Source organism: Rhinoraja longicauda, chromosome 12 (assembly GCF_053455715.1).
Source record: "Rhinoraja longicauda isolate Sanriku21f chromosome 12, sRhiLon1.1, whole genome shotgun sequence".
NCBI classification, from domain to species: Eukaryota; Metazoa; Chordata; class Chondrichthyes; order Rajiformes; family Arhynchobatidae; genus Rhinoraja; species Rhinoraja longicauda.
Window position 1 is genome coordinate 31102670 of NC_135964.1, and position 13777 is coordinate 31116446.

Below are 13777 nucleotides of genomic sequence, written 5' to 3' on the forward strand. Positions count from 1 at the left end.
AAAAATATTCTATATGCAAGTAAAATCACAGTTCCATCTCATATTAAGCATGCTTTGACTGAAAATTGTATTAGTCTTTCAGGAAAAAATTACATTCAATTTAATTTTCAATTCAGGTGAAAAATTGATCAATCATTTTAGAAACATTATAGGCATTTTTAACCATGACAGAAAATTGTGATTTATAAAAACAATGCTGCAAAAGAAAATAAATTGCACTCATATTCCAGCAGTATTCAGATCACACAACCTTTGACAGTCATCTTTTTTATCCAAATCCACCAACCATCTGTTAAGCATTTGTACAAACTTTGGCACAAGGCACCAGTTCTCCAACAGCTCCATGCCAATCATCAGTGAAAGGGGAGGTGGAACCAAGCCCCCTGATCAGAGTGCTATAGCATTACACTATTCCAAAGTAATGTGGGACAGGCAAGCCAAACACTGGGTGATTCAGTGCTCAGCTTATATTCTACATGGGTCACATGACCTGAACTATTTTGATATATTGTATCTGCTAGATAACCCTTTCATTTTTAATCTCAATTTCAGTACTAGAGAGTACCTAAAGAAAATCTTCACAAACTGAAAAATCAAAAATAAATTAAAACCAACTTCCTTCCCTTGACAAAGTTGTCAAATGAGTGAAAAGCACACATGTAAAGGCCGAACCCTTCCATTGGGCAAGGCAGAATTATTTTGAAGTTTAATTATTCCAAAACAGGAATTTTTCAGTTGTGTACAACAGAGAAATCTCTCAGTGTAACCAGCAGTTGTTCAGCTAATTGTCTCCCCTTTGCTATGCTGAACAATCAGCTGCAATGGGACTAAGCATCTGATAACCACAAGATCTGTACAATGGAAAACAAAGTTACAAGCCTCACTTCTGGTTTAAACATTTATTAATTTAATTTAAAATACTTAAGCATTGACCGTCATGCAAAAGATTTTAGAGTCCCATTCTTTCTTTTGCAGTCTGGGAATGTTAAGTTCTCACCCATCTTTTCTCTGTTAACTGTTGCTTAATAAAAAATATAATTAATCCAGAAAAGCAAGAACAGTAATCTTCACCCATCAGTGCCCAGCCTGTAGTTTAAAAAAACATCTTAATAAAAAAGTTTGAATTTAATGTAAAGACATTAGTGTCCGGAGCATGCCAACAGCAGCCACAATTCAAATAAAATGCACAAAATTAATACATCATAAGACTGAGCAGAATCATATAAGTGCAACACCGAGCTTACACTATTTTCTTTCCAATGAGTTGCAAGCAGCTGTGCTATAACTACTCTTACCTGTCGTCTTCACCGTCCACAGGTTGCATGGACAGTGGCAAAGTCTTTAAAGGAAGCAACGATGCAGAAGCTGATAAGTTGGCGCTGCTGGCAATTTCCTGGACCAGAGCATTGGCTGCACTCAGCATGGTTTCTCCAATAGCTACCTGATGTACATTCAGTACTGACTGGTCTATAGGTAGGCTGGAATCTTCCACTGCTTTCAACAATGACTGGCCTGTAGCTGGGTACTGGGAAGAGCCTGGTGCCAATTTCCACAGTCCTCCTTGTGCCACAGGGAGGTTTGCATTTGTTGGTATAGATGGCTGGCTACCATTCTGCACAGCAGAGGTCTGAGTGGTGGTTTGTTGTGGAACAGGTGCAGCAGGTATACTGGTGGATATATTTGACCCAACAGTGGGCAGGTTGGCAGTAACAGTAGATGGTATAGAACTTATTCCGGTTATTTGTTGGTTGTTCACACTTTGAATAATATTCTCAACTCCTTGACTTTGAGATTGTGTCAACAATTGTTGTATCTGTGCTCCTGTAGTTATTTGCTGCACATGCCCTGGAGCACTGCCCTGCTGTTGTACCATCCCACCATGCAGAGGTTGTCCTACTTGATGTACAGAGGAAGGTTGGGGATCACTTGCTTGCAAGCCAATCGACGCCGACTGGTTTATCGGTGGTGAACAAGACTGCTGTAACAATGAGATTGTATTCCCTTGTTGACCTGTTACCAGTTGCCCATTGGCAGAACCAGCAGGTGGCATCATTGTTGAAACATGTCCGACAGGTTGACTTGGTGCCAGTCCAGATTGCACTTGTGCTAATACAGATTGTGCTTTGCCTGATGGTGCTGCTGATCCTACTCCACTAGAACTCTGCTGCACAACCTGTGAAGGAGGTTGCATTTGAGAATGCTGCACATATTCTGTTATGACAGCACTTGCATTAGACGACATAACATGCTGTGTTGTTATCTGTGAAACTGGCTGTTGCTGAGGATACGACAGTTGCTGTGGCTGGACTACAACTGACAAGGTCTGTGAAGGTTGCTGCTGCTGCTGCTGCTGCTGCTGCTGAGAATATGGTAACTGCTGTGGAATTGGGGCTTGTTGAACACCAGTTGCATTACAGACATTTGTTCTACCAGGAAGAGGAGCACTTAGCTTCTGCTGCGAATGCATAATATCTTGCAAATGCAACTGAATTTGCGTAAGTTGCGGCTGGGGAACACTTTGTGGCAAAGGACCACTGCTGCCAGGATCTAGCTGCTGGTTGCACAATGTTTGAAAAGCATGTTGCTGAGGTCCAGATGCCAAACCTGGTTCTCCATTACCAGCATTCTCCACATAATAACCTACTGCACTCAAAGAACTGCTCACCGAACTTCCTCCACTTGCGCTTTCCCGTTCCAGATTTGCATCAACTGCAGATTGCTTTACATTCTCCACTGTCCGGTTCATCGACATGCTTTCAACGAGAACCGTGGCATTATCCTTGTCATAAAACTCAGTGCAAACCCATCGGCCCTTCTTGAATGGTTCAGTACTAGAATCCAGTTTCACAACTCTAAATCTAGAACTGCCAATTGCAGGCTGTTGGCTTCCTGTAGGCATTTGGCCTCCTGTTGCATTTGTAGAAGCTGTATTAGTAGAAGCCCCAATAACACTGGTCGTACCCCCAACAGTATTGGCATTGGAGCCACCAATGGTCCCAGCAACATTGATGTTTACATTACTATTAACATTGCTCATTCCACTTACATTTCTGGCGTTTCCATTGACTGGGGTGATGTTGGATGTCAATGGTGCAGAAGGTCCAACTAAGCTATTCACTAATCCAGGCATAGGTGCGTTGATGTTACTTTTTTCAGTACTGGTTGTAACATTTGCAAAAGGCGTTATTCCTCCTGCCGAAGGAGGGGTCCCAGTTGCGACACCGACCATCCCGGACCCTGATACCATCGCAGGGTGAAGATGGTGGTGGTGATGATGAAGAGGGTGAGGGTGATGGAGGTGATGTGGATGGAGACCGTGGATGCTCCCATTAAACAAAGTTGTTTGGTGCTGAGGCAGGCGAGGCTGATTCGGAGACAAGGCGCTGGGGGTCTCTGCATCCCCGACGTTATTTAAAGTTTCCTCCGAGGAGCTCCGCTCCGGCTCGTAGTCGGTGGCCCGAGATACGTCCAGGATCTCGGAGGAGGACAAGTCCTCGGTGTGAGATTCGTCCATGTCGTCGTAACTCTCAGTGTCCTCGGCGATGCTGTTGTTGGAGCCGGCGTTATTCTGTGCGGGGGTCACGCTGGTAATCTGAAAGCCACTCTTTTTCTTCATCTGAGCCCCGGCCACAGACACCGACGGCGCAGGAGAGGGATGGAGGCTGAGGCTCTGCGGCGGATGCGGCGCGGTCGAAGGCGGCACCGAACCGGGGTTGGGGGGGATGGGCCCGCCGCTGGGACCGGGGCCCTGTACACCAGCGGCCGAGCGCACACTACCTGGCGGCATCTCGTCCGGGTGCGGGCGCCCGGCCGCGGCACCCATCAGGCCGCCGAGCGTGGCCGAGGAGGCGGCACCGGCCGCGCTGCTGCTCCGCCGAGGGTAGAGCGGCTGCGCCATCTTCCTGTCCGCCGCGCTTTCCGACTGCTGCATCATCGCATTTAAAATTAAAAAGAAACCCCCCTCCCTCCCTCCCTCCCCCTGACTCTCGCACCTCCCAGCCCAGCCGACTGCGGCAAACCAGCCCGCTCCGAGCGGGGGGCCCGCGGCTTTGAGCTGAGTCTGACCCACCTCCCGGGCGGCCGGCCGGCGTCTGCTAAACCCTCCCCCCTCCTCCTCCTCCTCTTCCCCCCTCCTCTTCCTCCTCCCCCCCCTCCTCTTCCTCCTCCCCCCCTCCTCTTCCTCCTCTCCCCCTCCTCCCTCGCAACTCAAAGGAGACGCCTCCTCCAACTCTCCTGCCGCCGGCTCATTTAAACGGGCCGCTGGGGGAGGAGAGGCGGGGTGGGTAGATGGTGGTGTTTCCGTCGGGTTGCAGAGGGATGCGACCGTCTGCCTTTTAGTCACAGGTAACGGTTCCAAGCCGGACACCCCCACCCCTCCAGCTAACTCAAGCCCGGCGCTGCTTCGGCGGCGGCTGCTGCAGCATCGCAGGCCTAAGTCCAGGTGCACGGGAGGAGGTGGAGGAGGAAGAGGATTTTGCTGGCCGTTTCACTGCATCATTCAAAACTAGTATGTTGGTGTGATGGGTATAGTTGTGAGAGGGGCGGGAGGGAGGGGTGCCACTGTTCTCCAGACCGGCGTGGCTAAAGAGCAGGCTGAGGAGGGTACGCGGCTCCTTTCTCTATTATATTCCACTCACAGTCTCTGTCACTGGAAAGCTGAGCAAGATGGCGACCGCGCACGCGCATTGCCGTTTCCCCGCCCCGCGGACGAGGCAGACATAAAGCCGTCTGGAAACCAGGCGGGGACACCCGAGGCCTGGCGGAAAGAGCCAAGCGCGCAGCCCCCCGGACCTGATGGAAGAGCCGAGCGCAAGTTCCTCCCGAGCCTGACGGAAAAAGCCGAGCGCTCGGTCAATCCCGAGTCTGACGGAAAAAGCCGAGCGCTCGGTCCCTCCCGAGTCTGACGGAAAAAGCCGAGAGGCAAACTTCAGGGTGACGGTAATGGTGCCGATTGTCCGAGGAGTAGGCCGTGATTAGCCGAGTAGCTTCAGGGATGACTGTCGAAATCGTATTAATTAATTAATTAATAAATAATTAAAATGATCGAACTCGGGAGAATTGCGGGTCTGCCGAGAAAGGAGAAATTTGAGTTCCCCCTCATGATCTCGGGTCACCTCGGGCGTCAAACAGCGAAATGAGCCACTTCTGAAGTTGACTGGCCAATATAATGTTGGAGCCGCAGCAACCAGTCTGCACGCACCATGCTCTGGAGTCACAGCGGTAACGTGGCAGTGACCAGATAGCTGACATTTACCAGGATATTGCCTCGGCTGGAATACTCGTAAGAGTACGGGAGAGGGAGGGGGGGAATTTAGTAATGCGTACAAAATTATTAAGGACCTCTACGGAGTAGTTAAAACGAGGGAGGCATAGATCTTACAGAAATCAAGGCCATAGTTTTAAAGTAATCGGTTGCAGATTAAAATTACTCTGAGGGGAGTAGATGTTTGGAATTATCTGCCCTGAAGGTTGTGAAAGCTGGACATTAACTATATTTGAAATTAATGTGGATAAATATTTGACAGATTGAGGAATTAAGGATTATGGGGAATTGAAGAGGAGTTGAGGGCAGCATAGCATATTGAATGTCGAGGCAGGTTTGAGGGGCCAAGTGATCTATTCCTGTTCGTAATTCTAGCAGTAGAGAGGAGATAAGGACACACATTTTCACCGAAAGGTGTTAACGTTATGGAAGTCATTGAGAGGATAGAGGAGGCGGAAACTCGCGCTGCATTTAACTTGCGGAACTGTTTCCTTAAGGGTGATGGACCCAGTAACAAAAAAATAGATTAGCGCGGTTACCCTGGTTTAATGGTCACAGACACGATGGGCCGAATTCCTCTTGATTCTATTCTGAGAAGTCTGAGAATAATTTTTGACAATGTTACCAGTGAAAATATCTTCTACACAGCCCCATTTTCATGCACTTTCCTTTATCCCACAATTTTCTTAATATCAAGAAATCTGGTGATTTCTGTTTTGAATCCAATCAAGGACTGAATCTCCACGGCTCTCGTGGGATGAGAATTCCAAAGATTCACCTACCTGGGAGTGAAAGAATTAATCTTTCATCTCAGTCCTAACTGACCTACCCCTCATGCTGAGACTGCATCATCCCTATGAAGCACTGAGAATAATGTAAATGTTAATGAAATCACATCTGATTTTTCTGAATTCAAGAAAATATATGCCTAGTCAGCACAGTGGTGTGGTGGTATTGCTACTGCCTCACAGCGCCATCAACCCGGGTTCGATCCTGACCTACTGTTTGGAGTTTTCACGTTCTCCCTGTGACAACTTGGGTTTCCTCCAGGTGCTCCATTTTCCCCTCACATCCCAAAGATGTGTGGGTTTGTAGGCTAATTGGTATCTGTAAATTACTGCAAGTGTGCAGTGGGATAACTGGTGTGAATGGTTGACTAATGGTCGGCATCAACTCCATTGGCCGAAGGGCCTGTTTCCATGCTGTATCTCCAAACTAAACCAAATTAAACTAGTCCATTCAATATCTCCTCACAGGGCAAATTTTTCTTTGCAGAAACAAGTTTTATGAATCATTGTTGTAGTTCCACTATGGCAAGTACATAAGGAAATTAAAACTGTTCAGCATACTCTTGGCGCAGTCTCACGAAGGCCCATTGTACATGTTTACTCCAACACTCAGTACAACATATTTACTTCTCCACTCAAATCCAATTGTAATAAATGGCAAATTTGCCTTGCATTAAAGAAGAAATCCTTTTGCAATAAAGATCAAAATAGTACAGTGAGATCATCTGGGTTCTTAAGTGGGCTTTAACTTTAGTAAAACATGAATGCCATAATGAACGTAAATAATGCTGAACATATAAACACAAAATGGCAATATGATTTCTTCATCCTCCGTGCTTATATTCAACAGGACATGTTAGAATGACAGCAAAACACAAAGCGCTGGAGTAACTCAGGCAGTGTCTGTACAGAGAATGGATAGGCAATGTTTCAGGTTGGGACCCTTCTTTAAAATCCCTAACCGTGCCCTCCACAGATGCCGCCTAACCTGCCGAGTTACTCCAGCACTTTATGTTTTGCCCAAGATTCAAGCACCTGCAGTTCCTTGTGTCTCCATGTTAGAATTACAGGTTACTTACAGCAGAGAAGGAGGTAATTCGCCCCAGTGAGCCTGCATCAGCTCCGTGTAAATGCAATCCAGATAATCCCATTTTCCACCCATTCCTCAGAGCCCTGCAAATACATTTATTTCGGGTAGTTACCCAGCTCCCTTTTGAACACTGCAATTGAATCCACTACTTCCCCTGGCTGTGCATTCCAGACCCCAGCCATTCTTTTTTTTAATCTCCTCATGTCACTTTTGTTTCTTTTTGCCAATCACAATGCTTCCATGTAGACAAGTTCTTGATCCTTCTGCCTTTGGGAAGAGGTTTGCTCCATCAATATCTTTCACGTTTTTGAAGATTTCTATTAGATCTCATTGCATCCTCCTCTGTTCTAATGAGAATAACTTCAACTTCCTCAGACACCCACGTAATTTTAGCCTCTCATTCCTTCAAGCATTTTGTTTATCTCTCCTGCATGCTCTCCAAAGCCTTCTCATCTCTTTTAAAGCATGGCAAAAAGAACTCAGTATAATGCACTGACCCTTAGAAACTCCATGTGTACCTCTCCAGTTGGTAAACCAATCTTTCTCTATTACTCTTATTTAGCTGTTTCCTATCCAAGCTGCCAAAGAGTCTTTAATTTTGTTGACAAACCTATTTTGTTAATAAACCATATTCTTCAATTTCGATGACAAATCTATTTTGTGGCTTTGTATTAAATGCCTTTTGGAAGTCCATTCACACCGCATCAACCCTATATGTTACTCCATTAAAAATAAAAATCAATATGGTTAGACATGATTTGCCATAAATAATACCATGCTGGCTTTTTCTACTCAATCTACTCATTCAAGAGACTGCTAATAATGGTCTTAATTATAGTTCATAAATTATAGGAGCAAAATTAGGTCATTCGGCCAAACAAATGTGCTCCGCCATTCAATCATGGCTGATCTATCTTTCCCTCTCAACCCCATTTTCCTGCTTTCTCTCCTCAACTGACACTAATCAAGAATCTGTCAATCTCCGCCTTAAAAATATCCTCTGACTTGGCCTCCACTTCTGTCTGTGGCAATGAATTCCACAGATTCACCACCTTCTGACTAAAGAATGTTCTCCTCATTTCTTTTCTAAAGGTACGTCCTTATACTCTGAGGCTATGGCCACTAGTCCTAGTCTCTCCCACTAGTGGAAACATCCTCTTCACATCTGCTCTATCCAGGCCTTTCACTATTCGTTGTTCCCTTCATCCTTCTAAACTCCAGCGAGTACGGTCTCAGTGCCGTCAAACACTCATTATATGTTAACTCAATCATCCTGGGATCATTCGCGTAAACCTCCTCTGAATCCTCTCCAAAGGCAGCACATCCTTCCTCAGATATGGGGCCCAAAACTGCTCCAATACTCCAAATCTGGACTGACCAGTGCCTTATTAAGCCTCGGCATTACATCCCTGTTTTTATAGTCTAGTCCTCACAAGATAAATTGCACTTGCCTTCTTTTCTAGCGATTCGACTTGCAAATTAACTTTTTGGGAATCATACTACCAAAATGCATGACTCCACACTTTGCTATGCTGTATTCCATCTGCCACTTCTTTGCCCACTCTCTCAGCCTGTCCAAGTCTGTCTGCAAAGTCTCTGCCTTCTCTATACCACCTGCTCCTCCACCTATCTTTGTATCATCTGCAAACTTGGCCACAAAGCCTTCAATTCCCTCATCCAAATCATTGATATACAACGTGAAGAGTAGCGGCCCCAGCACTGATCCCTGCGGAACTCCACCAATTATGGGCAGCCAACCAGATAAAGCTCCCTTTATTGCACTATTTGCCTTCTGCCAACCTGCCATCTATGCTCGTATCTTCCGTCTGATACCATGGGCTCTCATCTTATCAAAGGCCTTCTGAAAATCCAGGTAAATAGCATCCACTGATTTCCACCTACCTCAACTCCATCCTATCCTCCCTGGTCCAATCCCTCCACACCTATGTCCAAGACACCTCACGTGCTCTCCGTCTCCTCAATAACTTCCGTTTTCCAGGCCCCCACTCCCTCATCTTTACTATGGATGTCCAGTCACTCCACCTCCATCCCCCACCAGGAGGGTCTTAAAGTCCTCCGTTTCTTCCTCGACCGCAAAACCAGCCAATCTCCATTTACCAATACTCTCCTCCGCCTAGCAGAGCTGGTCCTTACCCTCAACAACTTCTCCTTTGACTCCTCCCACTTCCTCCAAATCCAAGGCATAGCTATGGGCACTCGCATGGGCCCTAGCTATGCCTGCCTCTTTGTAGAGTACGTCGAACAATCCCTGTTCCAGGCATACACTGGCCTTATCCCCGAACTCTACCTCCGCTACATTGACGACTGCATTGGTGCTACCTCTCGTACCCATGCAGAACTCACTGACTTCATCAATTTCACCACTAATTTTCATCCTGCTCTTAAATATACTTGGACCATCTCCGACATCTCCCTACCATTTCTGGATCTCACCATCTCCATCACAGGAGGCAGACTAGTGACCGACATCTACTACAAACCCACTGACTCCCATAGCTATCTTGACTACACTTCTTCCCACCCTGTTTCCTGTAAAAACTCTATCCCCTCCTCCCAATTCCTCCGTCTACACCGCATGTGCGCCCAGGATGAGGTGTTCCATACTAGGGCATCGGAGATGTCCTCATTCTTTAGGAAACAGGTTCCCCTCCCATTATAGATGAGGCTCTCACTAGGGTCTCCTCAATATCCCGCAGCTCCATTCTTGCTCCCCCTCCCCTCATTCGTAACAAGGATAGAGTCCCCCTTGTCCTCACCTTGCACCCCATCAGCCGTCGCATACAACAAATTATTCTCCAACATTTCCACCACCTCCAACGGGATCCCGCCACATCTTCCCATCTCCACCCCTTTCTGCTTTCCACAGAGACAGTTTCCTCTGAAACTCCCTGGTCCACTCGTCCCTTCCCAACCAAACCACTCCACTTCCCGGGTACTTTCCCCTGCAACTGCAGGAGATGCAACTCCTGTCCCTTTACCTCCCCCCTCGAATCCATCCAAGGACACAAACAGTCTTTCCAGGTGTGGCAGAGGTTCACCTGCACCTCCTCCAACCTCATCTATTGTATCCGCTGTTCCAGATGTCAACGTCTTTACATCGGCGAGACCAAGCGCAGGCTCGGCGATCCTTTCGTTGAACACCTCCGCTCAGACCGTCTCAACCAACCTAATCTCCCAATGGCTCAGTGCTTCAACTCCCCCTCCCATTCCCAATCTGACCTTTCTGTCCTGGGCCTCCTCCATTCTCAGAGTGAGGCCCAGCGCAAATTGGAGGTACAGCACCACATATTTCACTTGGGCAGTTTACACCCCAGGGGTATGAACATTGACTTCTCTAACTTCAGGAAGTCCCTGCTTCCCCTCTCTATCCCCTTCCCAGTTCTCGCACTAGTCTTCCTGTCTCCGACTACATCCTGTCTTTGTCCCGCCCCCTCCCCTGACATCAGTCTGAAGAAGGGTCTCGACCCAAGACGTCACTCATTCCTTCTCTCCCACAATGCTGCCTGACCCGCTGAGTTACTCCAGCATTTTGTGTCTACCTTCGATTTCAAACAGCATCTGCAGTTTTTTTTCCTCCACTGACTCTCCTTTGTGTATCCTCTTATTTACTTCCTCAAGGATTCCAACAGGTTTGTCAGGCAAGATCTCCCTTTCACAAAACCATGCTGACTGGCCTATTTTATCATGAGCTTCTAAGTACTCAGAAACCTCATTCGTTATAATGGATCTTACCGACTGCTGAAGTCAAGCTAACCGGCTTATCGTTTCCAATCTGTTTAGTCCCATTCTTGAACAGTGGAGTAATATTTGCAATTTTCCAATCATCTGGAACCCGTTCTGATTCTAGTGATCCTTACAACATCACTAGTAATGCCTCCACAATCTCTAAAGCCACATTCAGAACCTTCTGGGATAACCTTAAAGTTCTGGTGTTATTTATGCTAATCATCTTTGCCTGCTCTAGCACTTTTTTTTACCAGACAAGTTCTGTGCAAGGTTTGCATAACTGATATTCACCCATACCTTCTACCCAGAGATGCTGCCTGTCCCACTGAGTTACTCCAGCATTTTTGTGTCTATCTTCAGTTCTTAATATGATACCTGACGTGTATCTTATATTTTTATGGCCTGATTTACTTGCATAATCTGTGGGTGGAATTAACATTTACTCTGTACTGGCTTTCTGATAGGGGTGTTGAATTCTTCCCATCAAAGAGATGCCTTTAACCTTTAACTCTGGTCCTTGGGATATTCCAAACAAGAGCACAACCTCTGAGCTGCTAAACAAGATAGCTTTTTTTAATCTTACATTTGAAATGTTTGCTCCTGGGGTTTGTCTTTTACCACACACTGTGTGAGATTATCCAGACCTGACAATTCACTGCCAAACTTTGAATCCTAGATAACAGGCTGTAATGGATGATATTAGTATTCAAGTTTCAACGGGCCTTTTAGCTGCCAGGCCTCCCCTCCTGAAGAGGGAAGTGACAGGGACATTGCAGGGCATGACTTTGAACCATTCTTTGTCCAATGCATGCCTGATCTGCTGATACAAAACAGAAGGAGTGGAAGAAAGTCTGAACAACTAAGTACTAATTAATCAACCAAATGGAAGGCTAAACCAAAGAGAAAATAAGACAGCTGCAAGCACAAATCAAGGAAAGTCAGATAATTGCAGATGCTGGAAATCTGAAATAGAGACAAAATGTTGGAGAGCAAACAGCAGGTGGAGAAGTATCAGTGAAAGCAAAACAGAGTTAAGTTAGCTTTATTTCTTTTCCACAAATACTGTCTGACCTGCCAAGAGTTCCCAATAGTTTCTAATTTTATTACAGATCAAGGAAGGGTCACTGCACTAGAGTTATTCTGTGGTCTGGGTTGGCTGCTTCTTAGAATTTGTTAGTAAATGCAGCTGAGTTACAACAGAACCATGATGTTCTTCATTTGAATGTGGGCAAGTCCAGCATTTCCACCCAAGCCTGGTCAAACATGCAAGTTTTTAACTTGCTCACAATGCTGATGCTGAATTTCCTCACAAAGACTAGCTGCAAACTCAGATTTTCCTAATTTCCACAACATTTATCTGTTTGGCTTCAGGTCCAGAAGCCCAATGGTTTGAATGATGGTAGGGTTACAAGGAAGCACATCAGGAGTGGGTACTTGTTAAAATTATTATTTGTTGATTTTTTAAAATTATTTTAATTTCTGTGGCCTGAGCAGGTGGAACTGCAGAATGCTGTGGGGAGCAAGAGAATAAATTGTTAGAGGTAATTTCGATACTTTTTTAGCAACAGGTGAGGTAGCAGATGACTAGAGGGTAGCTAATATTGAACCTTCATCTAACAAAAGCTTCTATGGACCTTCTAGCGATAGTTAGCATGTCATTAAACCGGAAAGAGTGCAAAAAAGATTTATGACAATGTTCCCAGTTCTGGTAGTTTGAGTTACAAGGAAAGGCGGTGTGTTTTGTTCCCTGGAACATGGGAGGCTGAGGGGTAACTTTAAAGTGGTTGATATAATCAAGAGGTCCAAAGACGTACAGGTATGAAGGTTAATTGGCTGGGTAAATGTAAAAATTGTCCCTAGTCGGTGTAGGATAGTGTTGATGTACGGGGATCGCTGGGCGGCGCGGACTTGGTGGGCCGAAAAGGCCTGTTTCCGCGCTGTATATATATGATATATGATATGATATATGATATACATAAGGTGAACAGCCACTGTCTTTTCCCCAAGATAGGGTTGCCTAAAGTTCAAGGGCCAACAATACCAGATCGTGACCTACAGAACAATGCCAGTTATGTCATTTGCACTTCTATTAATTATAAACGGATAAATCCTGACCTTGATTGTTCCTGGACATTCCTTCTCTCAGGGGCGGCCCGGTGGCGCAGCGGTAGAGTTGCTGCCTTATAGCGAATACAGCGCCGGAGACTCGGGTTCAATCCTGACTACGGGCGCCGTCTGTACGGAGTTTGTACGTTCTCCCCGTGACCTGCATGGGTTTTCTCCGAGATCTTCGGTTTCCTCCCACACACCAAAGACGTACAGGTTTGTAGGTTAATTGGCTGGGCAAATGTAAAAAATTGTCCCTAGTGGGTGTAGGATAGTGTTAGTGTGCGGGGATCGCTGGGCGGCGCGGACCCGGTGGGCCGAAGGGCCTGTTTCTGCGCTGTATCTCTAAATCTAAATCTAAATCTAAAATCTCTCCAACAACAATAGGGAAAATGTGCAAATGTTCTCTTTAATCAATATTGCTTTTCCCCTCATTTCTGCCTTTTCCTATGTACATTAAAATCAAGAGGGTAACCAAGGTAGGATAAATGGGAATTTATGCTTAGAGTCGGAGGATGTAGACAAGGTACTAAATGATACTCTACAACTGTATTCACCAAGGAGAAGGACCTGGAGGACAGTGAGCTCAGTGTGAGGAATACAACAGGCAAGGGCAGTTTGAGATTAAGAAGAAGGTGGTGTTGGGGCTCAAGTTGGGTAAATCCCAGGGGTCTGATGTGATCTATCGCAGGTTATTGAGAGTTATTTCAGGGCCTTGATGAAAATCCTTGCATCTTCTCTAGTCATAGGCGAGGTCCCAGAGGATTGGGGAGTAGCCAATGT

General features: G+C 46.0%; 2 protein-coding genes across 2 annotated transcripts in view; both read right to left on the reverse strand.

The window, feature by feature from the left end:
• Positions 1-3946, reverse strand: part of tsc22d1 (TSC22 domain family, member 1) — a 154914-nt gene extending 150968 nt beyond the window's left edge. The window contains exon 1 of the mRNA XM_078409381.1: positions 1296-3946. Within this exon, the coding sequence (XP_078265507.1) occupies positions 1296-3934 (2639 nt within the window). The 5' untranslated portion in view covers positions 3935-3946. The remainder of the gene's footprint in view (positions 1-1295) is intronic.
• tpt1 (tumor protein, translationally-controlled 1) overlaps positions 1-13777 on the reverse strand; it is a 224401-nt gene that overhangs the window by 16193 nt on the left and 194431 nt on the right. The gene's annotated exons all lie outside the window — the stretch shown is intronic.